Genomic DNA, 12,270 nt, shown 5'->3' on the forward strand with positions numbered 1-12,270 from the left:
CACAGGCATCTCCATCTCATGCATTTAAAAAGTGGCATCAGCTCCCTGCATACACCTTCCCCATTCTCCTAACCCTCAGATGTCCTAATGGATTTTCTGTAAGGGCCAGTGGTGCTTCCATCCCAATACGGGACATAATCCCAGAGCCCCTTCAACTCTGTGTCTGAAATCTCTTGCATCTCCATACCCTCTCTTTCATCTATGCCTTGATTTAAGCTCTCTTTGTCTCTGGGACTACTCCAGTAGCTTCCTACACAGCCGTCTCCTCCCATCTCACTTCTTGTGCCCACCCAGCGGTGGTCAATATGCGCTTTCTGAGGGAGCTGTGTGCTTTCCTACCTGACATGGGCCAATAACTTTGACAGTTCCAAGTCCAAACTCAGCCACAAACTAGGCCTTAGGGTCTGTTTCCTTCCATCCCAGAACCCACCTTCGTGGGCTAAACTGAGCTACCTGTACCCGGTCCTTCCCAAACTAAGGCCCTATGGAAAATGAACACTCAGCTGAAACATTTCTCTTTGTGAAATTGCCAGACACTAAAAGCAGAGTCGAGAACTCCTTTTCTGCCATTTCCACACAGAGGTTACATCATTTATCACACGACATAATTTTCTGTCTGTCTTCTCTACAAAAGAGGCGGACACACAGCCAGTGTTCCATAGAGCTTATTAAATTAATAAACAGATGAACTAACAGATAGAAAGGCGTCCAAACAAGTTTAAAATACAAAAGCTATTCCCTCATTTGACTTTGTGTTCCATCACTGGCTGACTAGGAAGAGAGAGAGGAGGCACAGCTCAAAAAGCTACAGAGAGGCTCTGGACGGTTCAGCTCAGCTGGCTGGAGTGTTGCCCAGAAACCAAAAGGTTGTGAGTTCAATTCCTGGTGAGGGCACATGCCTGGAATAGCGGGTCCAGCCCTTGTTTGGGGCCCGTATGAGAGGCTACCAACTGATGCTTCTTTCCCTCTTTCTCCCCGCATGTCCGAGGGAGAGGATTTTTTTTTTTAAAAGCTACAGATGAAAAGGAAATGATTAGAAAGAGGGTATTTGTGGTTGTAAATCCTCCCCGAAGACTGCAGTGTTCCTGTCCTGCAACACGGTAAGGGGCACTCCCCAAAGACACTCGTCCTGCTGACTGTCAGCTTGTTACTGAGCACACGTATAAACCAGGAACAACAGATCAGCTATAACTTAATTCAACTTAATTTTAACTCCTAGATTTGGATTCAGATATTAAAAGACGCTTCGTTCATCTCAAGCAATAATTAAATGAACAGACTATTTATTATCAAGGAACTAACCATTTACAGTGTAAAGATCTTCCTTGGTCCAGACCAAAAGGGCAGGTATACAACGAGCAACCAGTTCTCTATTGTCTTCTTCTGATAGAAATGGACAGAGACTTTGAATAGTGTGCATATTCCCCTCTGTCAGTGGGAAAAAGCTGTTTAAAAAAAGAAAAACTATGAATTACACTCATCCTAAGTATGCAGTTATTTCAGATAATTCCTTATTCAGATTATTTCCAAAGGGTTAGTCATTCCACTATATAAAATAATTATATAGAAAAAATAAAAGAAACTATGCGAAGAGATTGATAACTGCTGATTTTAGATGAACTACAAATAATTATGTTTTGCTGCTTCTTTCTAACACGTCTCTAATTTTTTAAATAAGCATATTTAACTTTCTCCCACTTATGATTATTTTGTGTTATACACATAACACATAGTTAAGTTTTCTAAAGAGTCCACTGAGTCAGTTTACACAGTGCCATTTGTGTGTCCCTTCTATGAGCTGGTATTCGTTGTGTGTGTAGACAGAGAACTGGGATCATTTACACAATCACATCACACTAAACATACTGTTTTCTGCCACTTTTCTACTGAAACACGAAGCATGTAAGTTGTTATTGTCACTTACATACTTTGTAGATTTTTCTGTGTCAGAACATATAGGTATAAATTATTTTCTGTACTGACATTTTAAAGCTATATAATTACAAACACAAATACTCCAGACGATGGGTGCATCATAATTAACTATTTCTCTGTCAGTGGACGTTTAGGGTTTGCTCCCCAGCCTTCTGCTCTGCTAAACAGGGCTGCAAGTCCTCGAGCACAAGTGCAAACCCCCCTCGAGAGTCTCGATCCCCAGACGTGCACCTGCAAGATCAAAGTCTCTGAATGCACTAGACTTTGAATTTCAAACTGCTTTCCAAAAAACTGCAACCCATTTAAACTTTCACAGAATGTACACATCACTGTTTTTCTGTACACTTAATGAGACTTTTAAATCCCTGGCAGTATGGCAGATACGCTTCACTTGACCGTCATTACTGATAAGGCAAATCCTTTCATATTTTACATTTCATCTGCGAAAGACCTGTTCAAGTCCTTGACACTTTTTTCAATTCGGATTGTTTTAGTGATTAATAGAAGGTACTGATATATTATGGACATTGATTCTTTATTAATTTGCAAATGTGTTCTTCCATTTTGTCACTGGGTCTTTAGCTTTGTTTACTATATTTTTGTCATGGTTTTCTCTTTTTAAAGTATTTATTTCATTGTGGTAAAACACGCATAATGGAATCTTTCTTTCATGTTAACTATTTCTGAGTGTATAGCCCAGCAGTGTTACATACACTCACACTGCTGGGCAAACACAGTCCAGAACTTTCATTCACAAAACTGAAACTCTAGCCGATAACTACAAATGCACCGCCCCCCCCCCCCCCCACAGCCCCGTCTACTTTCCTTCTCTATGAATTTGATTAAGCGAGGTCCCTCAAATTGTGGGATCACACAGGATTTGTCTCTTTGTGACTGGTTTCTTTCACTCACTACCATGTCCTCAAGGGTCACCTATGCTGAGGAGGTGTCTGAGCCTTCTCTTTAAGGCTGAACAATGTTCCATCGTACATGTACTGTGTTTTGTCTGCTTATGCGACAGACAGTTGGGTTGCTAGGAGCTTTCATTTTTAAAATAATCAAATGTCTATCATTTCTTTAATGGATTCTAGGTTTTGTGCCTTGCTTAAGAGTATCTCCATGCAAGATAATCCAGTCTCTTATTTCCTTAAAACTTCACAGGTCTATTCTTTACATTTAGCTTCTACCTGCACTTCATGTTTACACATAATGTCAGGAAGGGGTCTCACTGTATTTTTAAACATCAATGTGCGGTTGCTGGGGGCCGTGGCCTGCAACCCATGCATGTGCCCTGACTGGGAATCGAACCTGTGACACTTTGGTTTGCAGCCCGCGCTCAATCCACTGAGCTATGCCAGCCAGGGCTTTTGCTGTATTTTTTAAACCACATACCCAATTTTCCTAACCTCATTTATTACGGATTCTCTTCACTGATCTGAAAGGTCAACTGTATCGGACATGAAACTCTCACACGGGCGCAGTTTGGTTTCTGGACTCCGTGCTCAGCTCCACTGGTTTGTCCACTCGCCATTTTCACACAGCTTGACGACTGTGTTCAGCTGGGCAAGTTCTGTTTGCTTTTTGTCTTTCAGAGATTTCCTAGCTATTCTTAAGCATTTTCCTTTCAAATGCACACTATGTTTACAATAGTATGTCAACTTTTTCAAATAATGTTGCTGAAATTTTTATTGTGATTACAGTGAAATTATAGATTAATATCTTCCTAATGTCTTTTGTAATCTTTACTAAGTTTTACAATTATGCTTTTTATTAAATTTATTTGTAGGTATTTATAGTCTAGTTATTTGTAATGAAATCTCTTTTCCTGTGACTTTTTCAATTCATTATTGATAAATAATAAAGTTACTGATTTTTGCATGTCAAGCATTTATCCATTTCAGTAGTAATCAGTTCAAATAGTTCTTGAATAAATTCCTCATTACTTTTATAATTAGAAAAATTTTAAATTATGATGAACAAAATAACTAGTATCAAAAGATCACGTACTGTACAATCTCACCGATACCACACTCCTGGGTGAGGCAATCAGAGAGAAGGAGAACAGGTTAGTGGTTGCCAGAGACGAGGAAACGGGACGAAGGGAGGTGGCTGTGGGTGTGAAACGTAATACGGGTGATGCTTACGGCCAAAGCCGCTCTCTCTCTGAAGACTGGTGGTTCGTGGTCACACGCAAATGGCCGCACGTGACCCTGACCGATACGCTGTGTCACTGCCGTTCTCGGGGTGTGACAGTGAGCTGGGGTTGTGCCCAAGTGTGAACTAAATGCGAGACGTAGGGAATCTTTTTGTATTATTTCTTACATTTGCATGTGAATCTCTATCTCAAAATAATATGCTTTTTAAAGTTTTAAATAAGATTCTTAAAACTGAAATTTAGAAATTTACAAATCTACTGTGCCAGGACATAAACATGTCATTCTTGAATGCTCCCTGGTAAATCAATCAATTGAAGATGCCTCTCGGTGACTTTCAGCTGAGCGTTCACTCTGGATGCTCGGTCTCCCCAGCGTGACCGACCTCCGCAGGCCTCGCGCATGCCTAACCACAGGGTGTTTCTCTGGGTTAAGAACACGTTCACTGAATTTCCAGGACACACTCACTAGGATGACCCCTATAAGAGAAAAGTGGAGCACTTTCCACGGAGCAAACAATGTGGTGATGAAGGATGTCAGGAATGGGAAGTAACAGAAAGATCCACGAGAGAGGTTTTGGGGGAAAAGAGAATAAGTTTATGAAACGCTACTTGTTTAAAACCAGTATGAAATTCTACAACAAAATGTTATAAAGTTAAAAATGCTCATCACAAAAATATATGTTCCAAACCTAAAACAACTCAAATTATTTTTAGTCTTTAATTCTCATTTCCTTTAACTAAATGTCATCTCCTAGACTTCGTCTGCTCAATTCATTAGAAAGTATTGGTTAGTTGGAGGTTGCCAAGCTGTCCAAATACAGTAAATTGCAAAGTGAAAGCTTTAAGTAATCATACCTTTCTTTTTCCTCATAATGCCGTTTTACTTCATCAGATGAAATGCTTTGGGAAAGGATCAATTTAGCAATAATAAGAGACCACAGAGTGCCGTGTTCCATGGATCTAAAAAATGAAAGAAAAAGTCGATTCTGAAACTACCTACGATTTCTAAACTCTGTTTCCCTGGATTCCTGTGACAGAGTGGAATCTGCCGCCCTGTGAGGGTGTCAGCCTCACACAGGACCTCTGCCCCCAGGACTAGAGGGACTGGGCGCACCATAGCCCTGAGCTTGGAGACCAGGCCCGGAGTCGTGGAGGCCACGGGGCCACGGCAGCAGTGGGCTCTGGGCAGCTGCTGGGTGCGACAGCACCAGAGAGGAAGACTTGTCCGGCCGGGGCCCAGACCCTGGACTCTTCTAAGAAAGGGCAGGCCCCCCCAGTGATCTCCACCGTGGAACCCCTCACTGCGACCATCCCCACGATGGCCCGTTTTCACACCCACTTCCTCATCCAGGGGAGAGGGCCCGTGGTTCCTGCAGCCAGACGCAGCAGGGACAGTGTGCAGGACACAGGCTGACCTCCACAGGGTGGGGAGTGGGTCACAAATGACAAGTCAAAGCCATGTCTACCAGCGCTGTTCCTTTCATCACCTGCCCCTTGAACATGCTTATGAATTTAGTAACACAAAGTCCAGTTATCTCCCCAGAAAAATAAAATCAAGTACTTAGTATCCACAAAGAATTTATCATTAAGAATTCAGATTTAGATCAGCCCTCTGACTGAAAAATTAGCATGAAGAGGGCTTACATTTTAAAGAAACAAAGCTATAAAGTAGTAAAATGCTCATTTAAAAATGGAATTTGAAAGGGATTTTTACCTGTTAAATAGCAGGTGCAAAAGGTCGGAGGTATTACCAAGTCCACACAAGTCATCGAACGTAATGTTCATCTTCTCAAGCATTTCCTGAAACCCAGTGAGGGCAGCCGGCGGGTTGTCCAACTCCGCGCACCACTGCAGGGAGTAGAGAAGCTCTGCGGCTGAGAGGAGGGCGCAGTTAGCAGGGCTGCGGCACGGGCTCCTCCCCCTCTGCCCGTCTCCAGTCTCTGGCCCGCCCCGTCTGCTCTTCTCCGACCTCTGCGAACTGACCCTCCAACCTGCTTGGAGACTGCCGAGAGACTGACAGCCGAGAACATCTGCCTGACGCCAAACACCACTCCTTTACCAAATCTTCCTTGGTTCCTTTTCTGATTAGGTAAGCAAGTGACAAGGACCTTAATGACCAGAGACAGGGGAAGAATCTTCCCACTATTTTGGTCTCAGTGGCAAGAAGGCGCACCCGGGACAAACAACGAAGGGGCGCGAGGTCCAAGACGGAGCAGGAGACCGTGAGAGGGCACGGCCCGCGGCAGAAGTCTGTCCTCAATGAGCTGCACACACAGTCACTGGTGAGGACAGGACAGTCCACTCCTGTGACTGCCGTGAGAATTAAACGGCCAAGCATCTTTCATCAAACCTGGAATGTCAGAGGCTTTTAACATTTTAATATACATTTAGTCACAACTCTTTTATAAATCCATGTATGGTTTGGATTTTGAAGTCAGAAGATTTGAGACCTGGTTTAAAATCTAACCCTACCCTTTCCAAGTTAAGTAATTCTAAGCAAGTCAGGATAAAAACAGTGATATCTAACTGATAGTATGGACGAGAAGATTAAATACACAACGTGGTCCGTTTGGAATTAGTGATACATGTAAGACACTGGAGAAATGAGACTCTACTTTCCACTCTGGCTTTTGGACAGACTCACTCTGCCAGCAGCACAGTCGGGGGGCGCCTTGCCCTGCCCGGAAGAAGCATGTGGAGCTGGCTGACCACAGGGCCCCACATCCTTGTCGGCACTGCCTCCCACACTGGGGACTGTCAGCACTGAGGGCTCACACACCAGACCGACACGGGAGCTGTGCACACCCTCCCCTTCCAACACCATCTGCACCGCCCGCACTGCCACCTGCAGCTCCACACCATTCCAACCCCCGCTCGCCCAGAAGACCAAGGTGGTGGTTCAAACACTAACTAAAAATTCAGACTCCTTGATGAAACCCAGACTCCTTCCTCAGTTATGTGACACAGGATCTGCTCACACTGATGTGATCCAGTTTGACAAAGGGATCTCACACCACAATCTACTGGATACCCAACAAGGCTGTAGCAAGATTTCAGTATGTTTCCATCTGATTTACAATTTAACATTCATCATTTAAGTAACCTGAAGTTTCTCATCACTAAAATGATAAATAGGAGCTGCAACTTCTTGATTCTTTAAACTGCAGTATTGTAACAGGGTGCAGCCAGGGCTAGGGGGAGGGCGCCCAAATGGGAATTTGAACTCAGGTCTGAAACTCAGGGTGTTCAGGAAATATCAGAGAAAAAAATATATGTGATGTCCTCACCCCCCACAAGCCTGAGCTGGGGGATGGGACGCATGGAGCAGGATCCTTGAGAGCTGTTTTGCATAGCAACATCTTTGCAGCTAACCTCTGGCATGATCGTCTAATATATCTACAGCCTTTAACTGGTTTCATAGATATGTTAAATAGCTGTGGCCAGGCTTTGAGCCAGGGGGATGGGAGTGACTTCAACCCAGGATGTAACTGGGAAGCAACTCCCCCTGGTTACAGGGCCTGCATTGAGAGCTTGGAGATGACTGGCTCCACACCACAGGGCCACACCTGCCTGGACTCACTATGGCAGCCCAGTAACGCTGGGAGAATATGGGAGTGCTGGCAGATATAAGTGATCGTGGGAGGAGTCAGAAATGGGGCTGCAGAGGAAGGCTGGTGCCGGGATTTAAACCCAGGCACGGCAGCCATACAGGTCAGGACCATGCAGCCTGGGCGAGAGTTAGGACCTCGCAGCTCTGGGGTGCTCCCTTTTGCCACGTGGCTTAGGCAGCAGGAGAGACTTTGCCTGGAAGAAAAGGGGTAAAAGGACTCTTGCTGGTGGGCCATGAGAAGGTGCCGCATGGCTTTGGAGTAACTGGAGATCATGGTGGCAACACAGCTGATGGTGCCGGGAGCCTGAACCACAGACTTCTACTTCTTTTCTTGAGATATGGTGCCCCTGCCTGGGCAAAGGAGAGAAGGACTGTGTGTGTTTGTGGGTATTCTAGAGAACTTTAGTATTTTAATGAAGACATTAAGTCATTATTCTAAGTCTGCATAACTTTTAGATAAATAATTCTCTTCCTTTTCATCAATCTCTGGCACTGAGAGACGTCTTTCCTCTGGCGGTGGGCAAAGTGAACCTAGTATGGGGAAGGGAACCCCCGGAGGAAAAAAAAGGGGGTCTTTTTGGCAATAATATATCACTCACCCCCCCGTCTGTTCTGTAACAGTATAATCAAAAGTATTTCAAAATTCTTTCAAAATTCATATATATATTACATTAAATGCTTATATACTTACTTATTTTCTCGAGCTCATTATTTTCTAGGACTATTTCCTTTTTCAGTGCAACTATTATCATTTTGCTCAGTAATGCTGAAGTACACAAATGGCTAGGGAGTGTCTTTGTATCTTGTTCTCTAAAATCTGTTGTGAAACACTCATAATTCAAACTCAGTCTTCCTTCAAACAGAGGTCTGTGCAGCCACTGCAGAACGACAAAGCGGGCACACCACCGTCAGACTGTCTGTCTGCCACCAACTGCACAACTAAGACAGGGTGCAAAAACACAGTTACTGGAGCCTCTTCTAATTGTTTTTGAAGTCATTGTAAGAATGAGTTTATTACTGGTTTATTGGCACAGCCACAGAAGCCTGAAGCGAGCTTCAGGTTTCCGCATGAGAAACCTTCACGTGCACACTCCCTACAGGTGCCCGTGGACCTCACCTGCTGCGGCCCAGTACTGGCCGGGGCCATGCAAACAGCAAACACACAGAGGAGCACTCAGAGGCATCAGGGCGAAGTAAGATACTTACTTGTCTTATTTTTCTTCACCAAAAATAAACAGAAATATTTAAGCTTCCATGGAACCCAAACATCAGAATGAGATGCACATTCTCCCACCTCAAACGTACCTGCATAGGGAGGGACTGTCTCATCGTTTCCCACTCTCTGCCGTCTGGCATGACACCTGCAATATAAACTCCCAGGAGGGAGGTGTCTTCACTCTCCAGAAGCTTATTGAGCAAATCATCCACAGTAGATAAGAGGCCCTGAAGACTAAAACAACACAAAGAACGTACTGTTATGACACCTAGGTACACACTGAATGCCCTGTGGCAGGTAACAGCTTACCTGAACAAAAAGACAAAAGTAACTCTGAGTGGCTTTGCCATGCCTCATCTTCCCCCTCACCAACACACACCGTCACACGGGGCTCGAATCCCACATTTATAATTTGAAAAGAAGGTGCTACTTCCATCTCAGCGCCAAGGGGATCTGACCTATTTCTGATCAGATATTTCTTAAATACAGCTCCCATGTTCCACAAAATGAGCACGGTGATCAGAAACAGATGAGATTCACCTCCCAAGCCTCTGGGTACATCTGCTTCATTCTCCTTTCATGTGTGGACTGGGTGTGAGACGCAAAACGCATCTGCAACTCACACACCTGGAGACAGGGGCTGTCAGACCCCAAAAGAGGAGCGACACAGAGCAGTCGCTGTGTGCGCCGGCCAGGAGAGGCGGGGGCTGCAAGCCACACCAGGCGAGATGCAGAAGAGCAGCAGCGGCCCCTTGCTGACCGTGCGTGAGGCAGGAGGGCAGCAGGTCTGCTGTGACAGTTGTCCTCAGCTCAGTGAGTTTAAAACAAATACTTCTGGAAAAGTCTTCATAGGAATCCCACTGAGTTCTCACGTAACAAGCCCTTTTCCATAGGCACTCACACTAATTATGGAGTCTTATTTAAGGAACGTGATCACGTATTAATACCGTGCGGCAGAGCACAAAACGGTTACCTTGGGATGTCCAGAGGTGAGGACTGGACCTGGCCCTTCAGCCACAGAGCAGACGAGCGCAGGAAGGCACTCTGCAGGCCTGCGCAGCCCGTCTGACGCACCAGCACACTCATGCCCGAGAGCCAAGTGTTTTTCAGTTTGCAGATGAGGATGTCTAAAATCGAGATGTCAACAGTAATTACAATCATTACAAAGTATCTAAAAGAATTCATTGCCGCTCTCACATTATTAAGGTAACATTCAAAAAGAAAACAAAAATCCAATAGTAAAATTAAAGCCGTCCTTTTGGAGACGTGAAAAATATTGGGTCAGCCAAAAGGTTCATTTGTTTTCTTCCTTAAGATGGCTCTAGTAGTGCTTACTTGTCTGTAACTTCATTCCAAACAATTTGTTAGACTGTATTGTGACAGTTGCCATATCAATGTGCATTTAAAAGAAACATCAAAATTGGTGAATATTTGTACAGCTATTTTAATATTTAACATGGAACAAGAGATGCAACATTTTTGGCATATTACGCTTTATTATTTCAAGAAAGGTAAAAATGCAACTGAGCCCTGTCTGATGTAGCTCAGTGGATTCAGCGTGGGCTGTGAACCAAAGGGTCGCCGGTTCGATTCCCTGTCAGGACACATGCCTGGGCTGTGGGCCAAGCCCCATGCGAGAGGCAACCACACATTGGTGTTTCTTTCCCTCTTTCTCCTCCCCTTCCCCTCTAAAAATAAATAAATAAAATCTTTAAAAAATGCAACTGAAATGCAAAAAATAATTAGTACAGTGTATGGAGAGGGTGCTGTGACTGATTGAACATGTCAAAAGTGATCTGCAACGTTTGGTGCTAGGAGCATCTTGCTGTACGGATGCTCCACGGGTCGGGCAGACCAACTGAAGTTGACAGCGGTCAAATTAAGACATTAATTAAGAATTAACGTTCTACCCCACAGGAGACAGCTGACACATTCAAAATACCCAAACCAATGAAGTTATTGGTGAAAATGAGAAATGTGTCTTTTATTTTAGCAATTTTGGCCAACCCAAGAGTATATATGCCTTTTCTAAATAGAGGCGTTATTATTAAAGAAAGGGTTGGAGAGGAGGGCTACCTCTAAAATAAAGAGTATTTTAAAAATATTTCTTTCATAAATATATCTAAATTAACATACAAATCAAGCATACAGTCCTTAAAAAGGCATCTCAATTTCATTTTGATATACACCAAGACTGAATGTTTTTAACTATTTAAGAGAAGGAAAGAGATAAGCTATGGCACGTTTCAAAACTATTTCCTTGATATCAAGTAAGAACTTAAGATATAATGTCTACATACATCTTTAACTTGGTTTTTAAGGCAGAAAGTGTTCAAGATTTGAGTCCTTTACTCAAATGGTTTCAACTTTCAAACACATTATATGATGCAACTGATAAAGCCTTGGCATTGACACTGTGAAGGTCAGAGCCAGAGATTCCCAGCAAGACATTTGAACGGTAAGCTACTACCTGGCAAATGTGTTTTTCCTCTGCTCTGAGCACACAGCTGAAAGAGAGTTAATAACAAATCTTCAGATGATGGCATGAGCAAGCATCCTTTTGCTGAGCTAAAATAGTCATAGGCCACATCACAGACAAAAGACACTGAAGAGTCATTATTTTCAGCTTCTGACAATTTCTTTGCTTTGGATAAAGTTTCATGAAGGTTAACAATAATTCTTTCAACATACACTTCTCCTATCAAGTAATCTAGAAAAAAAGAAAACACAGACAAAACACAAAAAAAATATTAACAGTATAATTTTGAATCTTTTACAACTTGAGCCTTTGTGCTTATTTTTTTTAAAAAAAGGGTGCTGCCCTGACTGGTGTAGCTCAGTGGAATGAGTGTTGGCCTGTGAACTTGGGGGTCACCGGTTCGATTCCCAGTCAGGGCACATGCCTGGGTTGCAGGACAGATCCCCAGTAGGGGGTGCATGGGAGGCAACCACACTTTGATGTTTCCTTCCCTCTCTTTCTCCTTCCCTTACCCTCTGTCTGAAAATAAAATATATTTGTTTAAAAAGGTGCTTGTATATTAGACAAAAGAAAACCATACGAACAAATCAGTATGTTCTCACACACAAAAAAGCCTCACATAAAAAAAGCAGTTTTAAATTAAATTTAAAAAGCTACGCTCTACAAAATTAGGGCGAAGAGCTTTGCTAAATTCAAAACCCTTTAGAATAAAATACAAAATGTTAAATGTCATCCAAGTCATGCCACAAAGATAATATATATTTAGGGTACTTACAAAATTAAGATATTTTAGTAAATTATGTCATATTCTCAGCAGCATGAAATCCCTCCAAAAGTGACAGAATTACTTCCCCACTGAAAAGAAATCATATTTT

General features: G+C 43.2%; 1 protein-coding gene across 1 annotated transcript in view; it reads right to left on the reverse strand.

Moving 5' to 3' along the window:
- The window catches only part of LTN1 (listerin E3 ubiquitin protein ligase 1), a 48,379-nt gene that overhangs the window by 18,087 nt on the left and 18,022 nt on the right, over positions 1-12,270 (reverse strand). Inside the window, 7 exon segments of the mRNA XM_028503892.2 lie at positions 1,303-1,445; positions 4,946-5,050; positions 5,805-5,964; positions 8,392-8,578; positions 9,006-9,150; positions 9,890-10,043; positions 11,387-11,626. Of these exon segments, the coding sequence (XP_028359693.1) occupies positions 1,303-1,445; positions 4,946-5,050; positions 5,805-5,964; positions 8,392-8,578; positions 9,006-9,150; positions 9,890-10,043; positions 11,387-11,626 (1,134 nt within the window).

Source organism: Phyllostomus discolor, chromosome 2, assembly GCF_004126475.2.
Source record: "Phyllostomus discolor isolate MPI-MPIP mPhyDis1 chromosome 2, mPhyDis1.pri.v3, whole genome shotgun sequence".
NCBI lineage: Eukaryota > Metazoa > Chordata > Mammalia > Chiroptera > Phyllostomidae > Phyllostomus > Phyllostomus discolor.